Consider the following 17,841-nt stretch of genomic DNA (forward strand, 5'->3'; position numbering starts at 1 on the left):
ATTTCCATTGTTTGAACAGTATTCATTATTATGACTATTATTATACTGTCTAGTATATAATATTTTTTTTCTATATTATATTGCGCAGCACAAGAAGATTGACATTTTTAGACATTCCAGAAGTAACAACTACATTAATTTTGATTTTAATTACCTAAACGTGTATTACATTTTCAGTTAGGGCAACAGATATTATATAATAATATTATAATTTAATTTTAATAAAACATAGACATTACGAGTACGTGTTCTTTTGTGACAGCGGTGGTGGATGGCACAAATACTACCGGTAGGTACAGCAATGGTATCGGTAAACGTTACCACAAATCCTCCAAGTACCAATAAGGTTGTCGTGAAAGTGAATATTAAAAGCGCTCCAGGTACCATTAAGTATAATGACAAAAGTGAACAATAACCAAACGATTACGGTTATTACCAGTGCTGCAGTAACGACTGTAGAGGTTGATACAGATCAATTAAGTATCAGTATTGTCGTGAAGTCAGTGGACGATACAGCGAACTTACCTAATGCCGCGGAAGAAGTAGTGAAGGTTGTAGTAAACCCAATGCACCTGCATGGTGTTATACTATATTAGATTACATTATATTTAATTGGGATAGTTTATTAATACACCTGCATTATAAGCAATAGGCCAGAGATCAGAAAAACATAGTTTTTCTGTCGATTAAGTAATAATTATATAATTATAGGATATTGCTATAATTATATCATTTATATAATAGTTATATAATTATTTAATGATGATTATGTAAATCATCATATCACTCTAAAATAGACTACTAGTCCCCTGCATGTCATTGAGAACTCATATAAATACGAGTAGAGTATTTAGAAGTAATCAGAAGGTAGTTCACTCCAATGTAAGACTATTGCTCGTCGTGGACTTTGTCACAGCCACATCGCCGCGAGTTTACGGTCATTCCCAGTACTTGTAACTTTTACATAGCAGCAAGCTATTTTACTTATGTTTTATATTATTGTTTAATGTTTTATATTGTTTAACTTAATAAACTTTTAATTTATTTCAATTAAAACAACAAGTGTTTTAATTTTCAATACCTACCTTTCTCACAACAACTCAAGCTCAACCACAGAACGTGCTACGTCGTTTAAATAATTAATTTGTACGAAGTCGCAGTGTCCTGCACAGCGATCACTACACAAATTTGGTGTCAGGTGTGGGGTCATCTTAATCGAGTGAAATAAAATTATACAAAAATTTTAAGTAACTTGAGACCCACCGACGAACCACGTTCAACGGGACAGCACGAGTTATCAAGAAGGATCAGCAGTCAGAACAGGACAGTTCAAGGACGCGGTCTTTTCAAGCCAGCAAGGCAGCTCAAGGAACCAAGTTCACGGAGCAGCGCAACCTCGCCAGCAGAGCGTATAAAGGAGCGCAAGTTTTCAACTTCCAAAGCAGAGATGAGCAAAGTGTAAGTTATTTTTATTATCTTATACTGTCAAATCTGTGGGAAAAGACTGAGGGTTATACTCAGTAAATGTATTTGAGGAGTAAGGGTTCAAGTGAATCGGACCCAGCCTTAATAGCACCAGTATCAGCAGATTCTGGTTTAACCGATACGTTGAGTACCGAAAGTACCGACGAATCGACGAGTGATTTAATAGACCTTAACCGAACGTTTAGAGGGGAGATAACAAATATGGCAAATCAATTAGATTTTATTACAGCCTTGAGATTTATTCCGGAATTCACAGACGGAAATGAAACTGATCTAGCATCATTCATTGCCCGATGCGATTTCGTATTTTCGAAAATTCCCGATGCAATTAAATCTGATATTTTAGACGCTGTACTTACTCAGTTAAAAGGTAAAGCTTTTGACGCGGTTAGATACAGGGAAGTTACATCTTGGGAGGAGCTTAAGGCGCATCTTAGAACTATATTTGGGACATCTCACTCTGTGCAGTACTTACAAGCACAATTAAGTTCGATGAGACAGGGTCAGAAGGAAATGGTAAAAGATTTCGCGCAGCGCATAGAAAAAACCTATCACGAATTAACACACGCATTAACTGTAGGAAAGACCAACAATGAAGCAAAAATAATCGCGCAAACGGTACAGTCGCATGCACTCAGCGTTTTTATTTCCGGCGTGTCACAGGCCATTCAAATAATTTTACTAGCGCGTAATATTACTAGCTTTGAAGAGGCCATATTAATAGGTATTGAACAGGAGAAAACTTTCGGTATAGGAGGGGAAGCCTCAAGAGTACACGAAAGTAATAATAAAAACCATTTCAAAGGGAAATCTATTCAAACGGGAGAAAAAATTGATAAAAGTAAGATTAAATGTTTCCGTTGCGATAAAATGGGTCATTACGCGAATGAATGTAAAACACCTGAACAAAATATTACAAACAAAACCGATGTTAAGAAAGAATATACGGGTCGAGTAAGATATTGTAAATTTTGTAGGAAAAATAATCATGAGACCAACGAGTGTAGGAAGCTTAAAAGACTAACCGAGGGGGAGCCATCCGGTAGTTCAGGCGAAAGCTCGGGGTCAGATAACCGAACAGTCGGTGATATCAAGAATAATATACGCGTAATTACACCGATTCATGCGGAGCATATTTTATGTAGGTCGATCGATTTCGTAGGAGATGAGCATAAATTTTTAATCGATAGCGGCGCGGACATGAATATAATAAAATTATCGGCACTTAAAAACTACGTAATTGTTAACGAAACGGAAAAACGTAGTATTAAAGGAATAAACGCGACCGCAACACGAACAATAGGAACCGTCACGATAGAAATATTTATTAAAGATCAAACTTTTCAAGTAAAATTCGACATAGTCTGTGATGATTTTCTAATACCTGGGACAGGAATATTAGGCATAGCTTTTCTTAAAGCCAACAAAGCAATCATTGACATGGACAAAGACGTTCTAATTATACCTGAGTCGTTCGCGCAAAACAAAGTCGAACCGATAATCATACCTGCGCGTAGTAATTGTGTATTACGAATAGAAGTGGATGAATTAATTAGCTCCGACTTAATAACGATTAAAAAACACGAAATAAACGAGGACGTGATAATAGCGAATAGTTTAAGCCCCGTTAAAAAAAATAAAATTATAAGTAATATAATTAATATATCGGAACAACCGTTTATTATCGACGAATTGACCACGAGCCATTTTAAATGGGAACCGTATACAGATAAGCCATTTATAATTAATCAGCCGAGTAATGAGCGAACAGAGGGCAAAGGGCAACCTGGTAGGCTCCGGCTATTAAATGAAACGATTAAAACTGAACATTTAAACGCGGAAGAAAAAAAGAATATTATTAGTATATGTAATGAGTACTCCGACATATTCTATTTGGAGGGGGACAGTTTGACGGCAACAGACGTCGTCACGTATAAAATTAATACGCCGCGTATTACAAAACCGATAAATATAAGACCATATCGTATTCCGTGGGCATATCAAGCCGAAATCGAAGAACAGATAACGAAAATAAAACAAGACAACATTGTTCAAAATTCCGTGTCACCATTTAACTCTCCGTTAGTAATAGTGGAAAAGAAAATAGGAGATGACGGTAAGCAGAAATTACGGGTATGTGTAGATTTTCGAAAATTTTATATACGATATACTTTATTGTATTACAGTATGGTATGGTTACTTTTGGGAATACAATTGGCCATGGCACAATTACATTACCAAGACAATCAAATACGACAGACATCTGGAATATATTATGAGAATTTAGGACCTATTAAAATCGTAACTAATACATGGGATTTAGCGATTTCTCTGGATACATCCTGTTATAGGGAACAATGGACCGTTTTTGAGGATCGTCTGGAAAAATTAAAAACCATGTGTACTGAACTTACCAAGTGGGAGGACCTAGGAAGCTGTGAACCCATGTTAACGCACGCGAAACTTATGAAAAAGAAAGTATACGAACGTAGGGAGCTTTTGTTAGGCTCTGTTGAAACGCGATCGCGTCGCGGTATTTGGCAACATGTTACACAGGCGGCACAGATACTTTATGGGTTATGTAATTTAGAATGTATGAAAAAATTTGATTTTTCTATTTATAAATTAAAAGATTCTCAGTTTGACCAAATAAATCTTATAAAGGAAAATATAAGGGTAATAAATATTAAACATGAAATATACGAACAACGTATTACGCAATTAAATGAAACGCTTGAGCAATTTTTGAATATATCTAATACTTTATTGCCTAAACTAGAAGCTGATAAAATTAATAAACAATTTGTGATCATTAACCAAATTATGATAATACAAATGATGAGGGTCAACACTTTAGTCGAGATTATACAGAGTGCAAGGTTAGGTCAAATACACCCAAGCTTAATAAATAACAGAGCTTTATTGGAACAATTTAGAGACATTAAACTTGTTCTACCTAGTGGGACCAATATGCCACTGGAGGTAGAAATAAATAATGTTTTTGAGTTGGTAAAATTATCAGATTTGACAGTGTATTATAATAAAGATAACCTTGTATTTATTTTAAATATTCCTTTAGTGTACCAGCACGACTTAAGTTTATATAAATTAATACCGTTACCGGTATGTGTTGCTGATAATAAAAAGAAATGTATGTATATTAGACCTAAGCATGATTTTTTAGCTGTTACTAAATCTAAGGAACTCTACTCGACATATGACAATTTTAACCCTGCAATTTGTAAAACTGCTCATGAATTTCTGATATGTCCCGAAACCCATCCTTTGCACCCCAGGAGTATGAGACCTGTGTGTGAAATACTCCTGATGCAGGAACCTAGGGAGGTCCCAGAAAGTTGTGAGATACGTTACGTGGAAATGGCTACGACAGTCTTTCACAAATTAAGGCATAAAAATGAGTGGTTATATGTTACCAATAACGATTCAGTATTTGTCACTTGCGAAGAAGAGAAAGAATCAAAAAATCACATATTGAAAGGAGCAGGCATTATCGCCCTTAACGAAACTTGTCGTGGATATGCCAACAGAGATGTCCTTATACCCGGACGCATTTCCGGAAGAACACAATATACGGATTTCATTCCAACATCAATACTCAAGGAGCCCAGCAGCGACAGTGGAAACGACCAGTTTGTCAAAACAATGAAATTTCAGCATATCAAGACAAACCAAATGAGTGATTTAAACGAGATTACAATCACGCAAGAACAAGCTGCGGAACAGCGACAACATAAGATGTTATACCAGCAAATGGAATCAAAAATGTATGTGGTTGTTGTTATAGGGGTAACAACAATTATCGTTATTCTAGTAATCAGTTGTACAATATCATTGTTGTTGCGACTGATAACAAACAGAACGAAGCAAAAATCATGTGAGGAACCACTCCAACTAGAAGAAAAGTGGACACAAGTCAATACCAATGACTTGCTGGAAGCCACAGCACCTAGTGAGAGATCGTTAGAAATGGTTCATGAGGAAGTGACTGAGACATCCTTTTCATTATACCCAAAATTAAAAACGTAGGATTTGTTTTTTTTTGTTTTTGTTGTTTTTGTTTTTTTTTTGGAAAGTCGATGGACTTTCATCTTAGAGGGGAGGAATGTAGTAAACCCAATGCACCTGCATGGTGTTATACTATATTAGATTACATTATATTTAATTGGGATAGTTTATTAATACACCTGCATTATAAGCAATAGGCCAGAGATCAGAAAAACATAGTTTTTCTGTCGATTAAGTAATAATTATATAATTATAGGATATTGCTATAATTATATCATTTATATAATAGTTATATAATTATTTAATGATGATTATGTAAATCATCATATCACTCTAAAATAGACTACTAGTCCCCTGCATGTCATTGAGAACTCATATAAATACGAGTAGAGTATTTAGAAGTAATCAGAAGGTAGTTCACTCCAATGTAAGACTATTGCTCGTCGTGGACTTTGTCACAGCCACATCGCCGCGAGTTTACGGTCATTCCCAGTACTTGTAACTTTTACATAGCAGCAAGCTATTTTACTTATGTTTTATATTATTGTTTAATGTTTTATATTGTTTAACTTAATAAACTTTTAATTTATTTCAATTAAAACAACAAGTGTTTTAATTTTCAATACCTACCTTTCTCACAACAACTCAAGCTCAACCACAGAACGTGCTACGTCGTTTAAATAATTAATTTGTACGAAGTCGCAGTGTCCTGCACAGCGATCACTACAAGGTAGATGAAATTACAAGTATTCCAAGTGTCGGTATAGTGACGGCAGTGGATGACACCGACATCCAGTGGCATATTTTCAATAATTTCTTGGGGGAGGTTTTAAATTTTAAAAACCCTATCTGGGTAACACAAATTGAAATTAAAATACTTAAAATAACACAACTAACCTGTCTTAGATAGTTATATAGACAATCTATGACTATCTACGTCGTTAAATTATTAGAAAACCCGTAATAATATGTTTATTTAACATAAAGTTATTTTTTATTTTTTTATTCTTGGAGGGGGGGGGGGTTGAACCCGAACCTCCCCCCGTAAATACGCCACTTCCGACATCACAAGGCAACATGAGTCTGATAACAGTTTAAATAAAACAACGAAAAAGAACAAGAAACGTAAATGGTATCATAGATTTATCTTTTGTTAACTCATTTCTTCACTTGCAAGTTGCAAGTGCTAAAAATCCTGTGATTATGGAATAAGTGTGTGGATACTATGCAGGTTTTTAATATTACATATATATTAGGTGAAGAAAAATGTATCAAAAAAAAAAAAAAACACTTCGGATTATCTACATAAGTTATAATTCATTACGTAAAAGACGAAACATTTTTACTAAAAAATGTATTAAATACGATTTTATTAATTATATATGTATTTTTAATACACGTATTGAAATTATATATATTTTTGTAAAAGTTACTTAAACGTTAGTTGGACAACAATAGTTTCATTGTTTTATTGATAAGAATTTAGAGCGAAAACCACATCAAATTATTATAGATAGCTGAATTACCCGTCGTTGCCGAATTTAAGTCTAAAAGTATAATAATTGTATCACGTAAAATATTTAGTTATTGTCAATATATGAAACGTATTTCACGTAATCACACATACCTAATAACGATGCACATAGTCGACCGGACGTACTTTCGGCGCGGCGACACGGGCTATGCTCAACGTGTTAAAGGACCTGCAAACGTGCGTAATTTTCGTTCCTTATTTTTTAAATGAGTGAAAGTGTGAATCTAACATAATTTCTGTGGTCCGACACCTTTTCTATGTCCTAGAATTGTAGACAAATCACATTTTTAATTGAAAGTCATATTAAGATGGCTTGCCGCTGATTATCGTTTACCTACTACTGTCCCTGTCCCGCTGATACTTCTCGGCGAATGTGCGAACGACATCTGCGTGCGACGGCGGTGGCAACGGTGATACTGGTCGTAACGTCGTACAGATGGCGCTACCGACGACGGTCGCGTGAACACCCAGATTGACGAAAGTCGACTCGCGCGCCACCGATCGCGGAGATGTTGTTCGGTTCACAAGACTGTACAACAGTGCAACGTCTTTGCGGACTCCTTGGAAACCTAACCATGCACGGTTGTCGTGCTACCATCGCGACAGACCCGAAGACTGCCCGCGGGGGGAACAGCACCGGACCAAGTGTTGAAGTGTGTCGTCGGATCGGTCGGAACGGACTTGTCGGTTTGTCGACCGCTGATCGAGATGTCGTCGCCGCGAAGCAAATTCGCTGCTAGTGGCGTAACTAGAAAAAAAAATTGGGGGGTTACATTTATACAATATATATCGTCAGGTGTACTGACGTGAAGGAGTACTGTGGCCTTAGAGAAATTACGGAGGGGGGTTACAACCCCTTAACCCTTCCCCTGGTTGCGCCACTGTCCGTTGCCGTCTCCCGGTTTACGTACCAAGGCCCCCATCAATAATCGGCTCGCTCGCTATAATGTACCGCCGCCGTACACCGACACGGCTATGACATGAAATAAATCCGTCGCGTCGTCGGTGTTATGTATTATTAAATTTATTTTATTATATGCATAAGATATTATTAACGAGATTACTAGCGAGTTAAGACATTACTACATTAGACAGCCGAAAGCGGTTATATATTATGTATTCTTTCGTCTAGGTCCATATCGCACGTGTCGTTTAAACGGACGGTATTATTCAGTTTTCTATCAAAAATCAGAACTATTAAGACTTTTGAATTTATGAAATTGATATAACTCATATTATATATATTTATATATATAATATATTTATATATTATATTTATTATATATAGGTATATTTTATAACTCATTTTAAAAATATTGTTTATATAAAATTGAAAGATTCTAATATTGCTTAAACTATCATTTTCATTACACAATAAAATTGTCAAAATATTTAGACTAATTTTAAACTAAACATTTTTAATTTTCTAATTTATTTAAGTTTTTTTCATTAAATGTCAATTAAAATTATTTTTTACTCAATCAATAAATTCTAAAATTAAAGTTAAATTATTCATAAGTTATTTGTACCTACTTTTAGCGACTATTAAGTATCGATTCACAATTCTTTTGGTTCAATATAATGTATTTCTAGTTTTATTAAACGAGTTAAAAAACATTATTTAATTATTATATATATAATAATATTAAGAGGACACCACGTCCGTCTATCTTCGTCTTAACATAGAGAATTCGTAATTCGTATTCGATATAACCCCATAGAGTAAAATAGAGTAATATTACTCCATGTATAACCCATGAATGTTGTTAACTTTAATATTAAAATTAATCAAATTCGTCAAAGCAATGATTAACAATAATAATAATAATATAATAATAATAATAATATAATAATAATAATATAATATAATATAATAATATAGGCATATAGCGTTGAATTTTTTTTTATATAGGTATGCATGTATAGTATATACATACATATTTGTATTAATTTTTAAACTGTTTATGATTTATTCAATTTGTAATATTTTACATACCTATTTCATCATATTTTACTGCGATTTGTTTTTGACAGCAATTAGTTCAACCTACCTATTAAAGCAATCCAATCATATAATATGAACACAACTTGAAAAATATAGGATGACGACCGCTTCTGCATAGAATCATTTTGGAAGCAATTCGCCAATACCTTATTGTTGAATTCAAATTTAACATATCTATTACAGTGAATTTTTAATGAAAAGGGTATATGTACTCAGGTAATAGTTGTGGGCGTTGTGACTGAAGAGATGATGATGATGATGATGATGATGATAATGGTGATGATGATGCGATTGAATAATTATCATTTAAATAGCTAATATGTCGGGAAACTGGTAGGTACTTGAATATTGATAATACGAATTACGATGGCGGCTGTACCATATTTGGTCAACAGAGTGTTTGCGCCGAAATATAATATTGCCAATTTTCATCATTGTAATATCTTGTTCGTTTAATGCTTATAACTTGACGCATAGCAATAATAGTCTGTAAGGATGTCCGTTTGTGACCGTATCACTATACAGCAAAGCGACTTCCACGGTTTTTTTTTCGATAAAAATGTGTGAGATCATCACCCCATTTCTTTTCAAATCAACATCATTCACGCGATTTAACTCGTGGCTAGTGCGCCGAAGAGGAGGTGTGAAGGTGAACCGTACTTGCCGCCATGCAGTGTGATTGTAAAAATCAGTATTCTTAGTGTAGTGTACATGTGCACATGACCAGTCGGCTGTTTTTCCGTCCCAAATAACCAGGATCCCACACTTCCACGTCACCGTTTTCATATTTCCGCAGAGCCGTCAATATTCCGTCGACGACTCGCGGTCGAATAAAAATCGAATGAAATACGTAGGTAATATTAATAAAATATAATACTATGCTTAATAGTGTATACAGTGTATTGTATACTTTGTAGACATTTTAAGTTTAAATTTAAACAAAAATAGATTTTTAAAAGAAAAATAATGATTTTAGTCAAGTATTTAATTATGATTCAAAAATATTTAATTTGAGCTTTGAAAATTTTACGTATACTATTATATTTTTTAAATGCACAATGATACTTTAAATATATTTTCACGTCGATTTACGTAAATCGATATTGACTAAAAAGTTTATGATAATAATATAAATAATGACACAAATATTAAGTATCATAATAGTTATATATTAATAATTTAATAAATGTAATATTTCAGAAGAAAATAATTCAACCTACCTACTGTTTTACTAGCATATTATAGTAATATCTATTAAAATAAATCTATCATAAAATATTCTTAATATACTTACAAACTTTGAGATTTCACCCAGCAATTCATTGAATTTGAATTTAAGGTATAGAGTATAGACTATAGGTATATTACTGTACATAAGTATGCTTGACACCTAATGTAGAGCATAGTGGTTTTTTTTAATATTAAATTTCAATATTTACATACTGGCTTTGTGGTACCTTTTTTAAATTAATATAATTTAGGGAATAATTTATAGTCTACTCATATAACGCAATAACCAACTACCTAATCCAAATATTTGCTGTTTCGTGATCATATTATGCATTTATGCTGGTGTAACTATAGCCTGTTAACTTTTTGCAGCTTGATTATGCAATTTCTTTCTTATTGTTGTAACCGTAATGATATTTACATCAATACATCATATACCGTTATAATTTAATATTATCATAGCAATCAACATTATTTAATATGTCACTCTTAGACCCAATAAAATAATTTTACTCTGTAACTTTGTGTACTTATTAATCGAACTGTATGATAATTGTATGTATGCAAAATAATATGGCTTAATGTGCTGCAATAATAACACTAATATATTATAACAACTATTTGCAATCATACAACAAGTACAACAGTCATATATATATAAGTATAATCCAAACTGTTTTTTCAGATGTTGCAAATAAGTTTTTACTGATCACATAAAGCTTTCACATGCGTAGAGTACCTAATTGTTAGTTCCAATAACTAAGCTTTCTCTCTCTCTCTCTCTCCCTGTGAGTGTTTTACATTTTTACGTTCTTCTGAGACGTTCCATTTATTAAATTAAGTGTTTTAACTATTTCACTAAAAATTAAAATAAAATGTAAGTTTTTTCTCCTGTCTTTGTCTTTTCTGAGGACTTTTATCTATTGGATTCAAAACGACGACGAATCTACTCAATTTAAAGTACACAAGTAAGTAATCATACATCAAGGGCGTATTTCTGGGGGGGGGGGGCGATGGGGCGATCGCCCCCCCCCCAGAGCCTCTGTTTTTATTTCTATTTAATAGTACCTACTTTAATATTTTCGTAATTATATGTAATTATGATACAAAAAGTTTTTTTTTTAAATTGTATCAATAAGTCGCCCCCTCCCCCTTGAAAATAGGGCCAGAGACGCCCTTGTCATACATGCATATGAATTCAAATATAACAAGATCTACCTTGAACAATAATGGAATAACATTTCCATTAAAATTATAATATATAAAGAATATAAAGATTTTAATAGAAAAATACATGTCAAATGACATCTAAAACTTTTAACAAGTCTGTATTCACAACCACATATATTCAACCGTAATAGTATAAAAACTAAACTTTAATAGACTATAATAATTAGGGAAAAACATCCATATTCTAATAAGGCTCATCAATTATTTCTAATAAATAACTTAACAACATTATTCTAGTTAATACATTATTATAGGATAGTATTTCGATTAGTCATACTAGTTGCCTTAATCTGATTCGTTACATAGTACTATCTAGTTATCGAGTAATAATTTGCCAAATTATATGTAGTCAAATAATAAATAAAAGAAATATACATAGTTATGACTTATAAGTTACGTCCAGAGCGGATTTCAATAATATTTTATTGTTGTTGGCTGAAATACAACCTCTGCGTTTAGTATCTATTTGGTGCGTCGTATGCGTCACAGTTGTTTATTTTCCAAGAGTATTACAAACAAAAAATATTTAACTACTTAACATTTTTAATGAGTACTGTCTATTATAGTTAATTTTTAAATTCTGGTACAAAGTATTTTATTATGTCTGGTAAACGTTCAAATTCAAAGCAATCGTCAGTAATCGTGTCGGCAGAACGACGTGAGAGAACCCCAAAAAGACACGATATCGGTGGTATTACTGAAGCTTTGGACGATGTTGATCAGTCAACCAGTAGTATCAACGATTTAATAACATTGAGACGTGGTGGTCAATCAAGGAGGCGAAGGTCGAGGAGTCGCAGGAGGCGTGACCGATCGCGGTCTGGTCGCCGTCGGATAAGGAGACGTAGCGTCGGCGGTACCGAAGAAGACGAAGACGACGACTACAACACGGACGCTGAAGAAGACGACGAAGATGACGACTCGTCAACGGTAGATGCGTCGTCTAGGAGAAGATCGAGAAGGAGGAGGCGTAGACGAAGGGGTAGTCGGCGACGTCGCCGTCCAGATCAGATCAGCGGAACCGACGAAGACGATACCGACGATGACACCGATTCAGAGACCACCGATGACACCATATTGTCTAACGATAGTAGTAGCGTCCCAACGATGGCGGCCAGAGGATGTGGTAGACGCCGCAGGAGAAGAAGGAGGAGAAGATCCTCAAGCAGGCGATCAAGAGGATGCAAGAAGAGGAGTAGAAGAAGGAGTAAGAGAAGTAGGAGAAGGGGTGGCTGTTCTATCAGTAAACTCAGGATGTCTAGCGTCGCTTCTGGTGAAATTCCCGACGATTTGGCAGAAACGAGCCGAACAAGTCATTAAACGAGCCACAACGAACCGGAGACCGTCGCCAACACTCGACGCGTTGCTCGGAAATCAAGCTCGGTCGGACGTTCGGCTTCTGTCTAGATTACAGAACGTAACATTGTTTTAACTTAACCTTCCAGAAGATATTATGCATTCGAAACCCATTTAGTTGTAAATATTTATCCAAACAAATAAATAATAATGAAATAAAACAAATCATGAATAATTATTTATTTCCACGTCGAGATTATACCACAATACCGTTAATGTATATTATTATCATTTTTTCCGTTATAGACAATTACAGTGGCGTATTTTGAGATTTTCCAAAGGTATCCAAAATATACCTCAAAATATGTCCGGATTGAATAAAATGAGTATGACTTTTACAGTTAAGATAAATATCTTTTAATAGGTATGAGTAAAATATCATCATAACAATTAACATTATTAATTAATATGTCACTCGACATTCTTAAACCCAATAAAATAATTTTACTCTGTAACTTTGTGTATTATTCGAACTACATGATAATTTTATGTATGCATGTATATTGTATATATATATATATTTATATATTATATAAATAATATGACTGAATGTGCTGTGAATCTGTGATAATAACACTAATATATAATAACTGTTTGCAATCATACAACAAGTACAACAGTTATACATAGACACATAGTAGTACTGTAATATAACAGTATATAATATATATATAAGTATCATTCAAAATAAAACTGTTTTTTCAGGCTAAACATTTTAGACCGATCATGTTGTTTTGATAAAATCTTAGGAATGTCACGTTTCCGACAGTATAGTACCTAATCACAATCGTTATATTGGAGTTATTATTACCTTAGTACCTATAGGTAAGTGATACACTGATACGTTACAACTGTTTTTATTTTAGTTAAAATGTGTGTTATAAAACTTATGTCAAAACTTTTAATAAACATTCTTGGATTACTTAAAAATTTACTTTACGTACTCACATATCAGAAAACATGATAGGAAACTCAACTTTAAGACCTTATGGAAGCAAAATATAGTTTTATTTTATTCGTGATTTTTCAAATACTGATTTTGTATTTGTCATATGACATAACCGGTCACTTAAGTGATTCATATTTACTTGTATCTACATAGATGTTAACGTCATTTACTTTACGAAACATTATTACAATATTTTACACGAGTACCTTGTTATGAACTCTGCGTATTTTTTTTTTTTTATTCTATAATAATATAGTTTATTATTATTAGTTGAGTTTAATTTTCAAGTTGACATTAATTATGAACAAGTAATATCGGTATAATTATAATCAATAAATCATAAGATTACGTGGCTATATAATATTTCAGCAGGTAGGTATAGTATTATTGCAAGTTACCACAAAATAACAACTTTAGAAGGAAATAGGAATTACATGTTGATTGTGAATATAAAGTATTGCATTTGGGTACAATTAATGTGATTTAAATTAAATACAAAAATATGTAATTTAAGATTTTAGTAAATTGTAGATTGTAAATAATTGTCACTGCCTGAAAAGTACCACTGCGACTGCGGGCATTTTTATTTTTATTTTTTTTTTGAAGCGACGAATGTATTAATTTTACTATGAGATATTATTATATTGTGTCTATAGTCGTCTTTTGGAGTTGTAAATAATATTTTTAGATTTTTAAATTTAATATTTTGTCTGGTAGAAAAGTGAATCTATCACACTACTGTGTTCCATAGGACGTAACTACGTAAGTACATAATATAATATATTATACGTTCAATAGAGATAAAAAAAAAATGTTTATTTTATATGCTTACATATTATAGTATAATTGCATTGTTGTATTATAACGTACGTCGGTAAATCGTACTAAGTACTTGAGAAAATATTTAATCAGTTTCACGTTTGACAGTCTGACTGACAGTTGTTATAGTGACATCATTATAACAACACTACAACAGCGATGCTGCTGTATTATGCCGTATTTACAGATTTGGCCAAACGATAAAATATAATAATATTTTCATTCTGTCTGTAAAATGCAAACAACCGACGTGTGCTCAACGGAGCGATTATAATTATTATTTACAACATCGTAATACAGATCAGTTTAAATCAGACTTCTATAGCCTACAAATTTTAAGTTGAGTCAAAAAGCTTGAATACAAGACCTTGTAACCTTTATTGTTTTGGAAATCTAAAAATACTTATTAAGTCTTAATATACACAAATATAATTTTATGTATATATACGTTTAAATATTGACAAAATTGGTTGTAATTATAAAAATGTGCAAGCTATTTTATTGTTAAAAGTTTATAAAATACTTATAACAACATAACTATTTGCAGTGTAAAGTGTATTATATTCAATGACGGTGTCAACGTACGTCGAATTAGTCCATGCATGCGTATATTGTATATATATTATATTGTATTAAACTATCATAATATAAAGTAAATATACCTATTATACGTCACGATAGAATCTCTTTATTATGAAACCTGGTATAGACGTATAGTATAGTGTATATGTATAGGTATGTATTAATATGTATTAAAACATATTATTTTTATACCTATTCTTAGGCATAGTATGGCCTATAATAAGTAATAAATGACTAATTAAGAATATACTTAATGAGTAATGACGTTATAAATGTTGTATTTATTGTACATTGTATTGTGTAGGTATACTAACAAAACTGAAAACATGTAAGTTATTAATTATTATTAATATAAACCAATATTCAATATTTATTTGTTTTTCAGGAACAGTTTTATAATGATAATAAAATATTTTTTATAGTATGATATCTAGTTATTGAACATAATATAATTATTTTAGGTTCTGAGCAGAGTTGGAATGTTTTTTTAATTTTAGAATGATGTATTTACTATTTTTTTCTTTGCAATTTAGAGTGCACCTATTGGCTATTGCCACCTTTTAAATCAGTAAAAAAAGCTTTGATCTTCAACTTGAATTTAATAATATAATACAAAACAAAAGTTTTCTCAATAATTGTGAAAAAATAGAAACTTTTAAGCAAAACTAATTTTCAACAAAATCTTTTTTGTTATTTTGTCGTAATTTAAAAATAAATAATAACCAAAGATATTTAAAATGTATACCATACATATTTTATAATAGCATTTTTACACATAGGTAGTGTAATTTTAAAAATATTTAGACTCTTTTTGAGCTGTTTATAGAAATTTTAAGCTTGATGCTTGAACCATTTCTTTTTAAAAATGTATAAATTATCGGTCGAAAAATTGTATAGGTAATACAAATATACAATACCTACTTCAAGTAGTTATAAAACATCACTATCATGATTTTTTTTTATACAGGCATTTAAATAATAGCGAATAAGAATTTTGACAAAATTCTAAAAAATCAGGTAACTTTACAAATTATTTTTTATTAAGTGTGTAAAAATAGTTTAGTTTTTATAGTTAGTAATTGATAATTTAATACAATGTATCTATGTTCCTCGTAATAAGTAGTTTATATTAAAACCAAATAAATGAATGTCAAAATGTGATTACAATTTACCAATAATCAAACTATTTGGATCTTTTATTATTTGTTTTATACATTATTGGAACATATATAAGCTATTAAACACTTATTACTAGTATTTTTTTCAAAGTACTTTTATATACATCAAATTGTTTGCAATATTTAAAATTATAATTAATAATTTACCTAATCGGTATATTGTTTAGTCAAACATTAATATAATACTGTCACTGCCTGGGCCCTGGTGTTTTATGTTGGTCATAGTTAAATTTCATTAATGTGAACAGTAAGTTGAATATTTATTATTATGTTGATTAGGAATATATTTTATTAATTTCATAAATACAAAATGAACAGAAATATTTTTATGTCAATATAATATGCACGATCCCGTAAATAAATAATAAAACCACATTTTTAACTCATATAGTACAATTAAAAAATAAAAATTAAATAGCTTGGATCTTAAGGCTTGTTTTTATTTTAAATGCCCGTCTATAATACATTTAAACCCGTGTGTCTCACCCATACGCGTGCAAAGATTTCAAAAGTAGGTAGATACCTAGTGAGTAGTGATATATTATTATCGGCCTTCTATATTAAAACTATATATAGACTTTTAAATATGCTTTAAAATTTAAATATATATATATTTATTGTATATATATATATATAATATATAATTCAGAGATGGGCAACTCCAAGTAACTAGCTGGCCACTTTTAAGTACTTTAAAATCTAGCGGACCACAGAGCATAAGAGAAAGCAAAAAAAAAAAGTCCTTCAAATTTACTAACATTTATTTTTTATCTTTATTTATTTATATTTATTATATATATTATATATAATAGAAAACTAAAAAATATACAAGTTGCATACTATCACATTCACATATGCCATTCCCGAGACTTCGAGAGAGTATAGTCTTGGCTGTTAACATTAGTTAAAGTTGAAATACAATAAAAAAAAAAGTAATAAATAATAATATCAATATAGACAATAATAATTCACAAGTAATTCATAGAACAATTATTGGTTTCTTAGTACACAATTACAATTAATTCATAACAATTTTTAATATATTATAATACTATGTATTAATAGGTACTATTATATTATTATATTACACGTCTATACGTCAAACTATATACATGCAGACTTTCAAGTTTCAACAAAAAGTGCACCTAGTGAATTATCCTTATTTTTAAAATTTGTTTAAAAATATAATCAACTAAAATTGATTTTGGTAATTAAGGTATATTTATTGCATAATTAATATATGGACAATTTGATTGAGACATTGGGCACTTCGATCCATCAAATATCACAGAGCATGCATAGGCGCACCCTGCACGTCCTGTACACATGCCTATGGTGAAACCGATGCACAGTACGATTGATGTAAAAAAATTAAATGCGACAAAAACTCTGTCTTTGGTATATTGATATAATCTAATCTATTATTACCTTAAAATTATATACAATA

General features: G+C 31.7%; 1 protein-coding gene and 2 long non-coding RNA genes across 4 annotated transcripts; 2 read left to right on the forward strand and 1 right to left on the reverse strand.

Annotated features, from left to right (window-relative positions):
* LOC126552700 (uncharacterized) lies at positions 1-6,397 on the forward strand. 2 transcript variants are annotated; one of them, XR_007606118.1, is made up of 3 exons: positions 1-122; positions 233-551; positions 6,242-6,397. It is a non-coding gene; the product is annotated as an uncharacterized LOC126552700 (long non-coding RNA). The 2 variants fall into 2 exon arrangements; XR_007606117.1 differs by having other exon boundaries at positions 263-551.
* Positions 6,398-6,955: 558 nt separating this feature from the next.
* On the reverse strand, positions 6,956-8,704 carry LOC114131736 (uncharacterized). Its single transcript, XR_007606098.1, has 4 exons — positions 8,579-8,704; positions 7,380-7,793; positions 7,139-7,307; positions 6,956-7,058 (listed from the first exon to the last, which is right to left on the reverse strand). It is a non-coding gene; the product is annotated as an uncharacterized LOC114131736 (long non-coding RNA).
* Positions 8,705-12,110: 3,406 nt separating this feature from the next.
* LOC114131735 (uncharacterized) lies at positions 12,111-12,830 on the forward strand. Its single transcript, XM_027997037.2, has one exon. It carries the CDS (start codon positions 12,111-12,113, stop codon positions 12,828-12,830), a length of 720 nt encoding a protein of 239 aa, XP_027852838.1.
* Positions 12,831-17,841: the final 5,011 nt, after the last annotated feature.

This window comes from Aphis gossypii, chromosome X (assembly GCF_020184175.1).
Source record: "Aphis gossypii isolate Hap1 chromosome X, ASM2018417v2, whole genome shotgun sequence".
Classification (NCBI taxonomy): domain Eukaryota; kingdom Metazoa; phylum Arthropoda; class Insecta; order Hemiptera; family Aphididae; genus Aphis; species Aphis gossypii.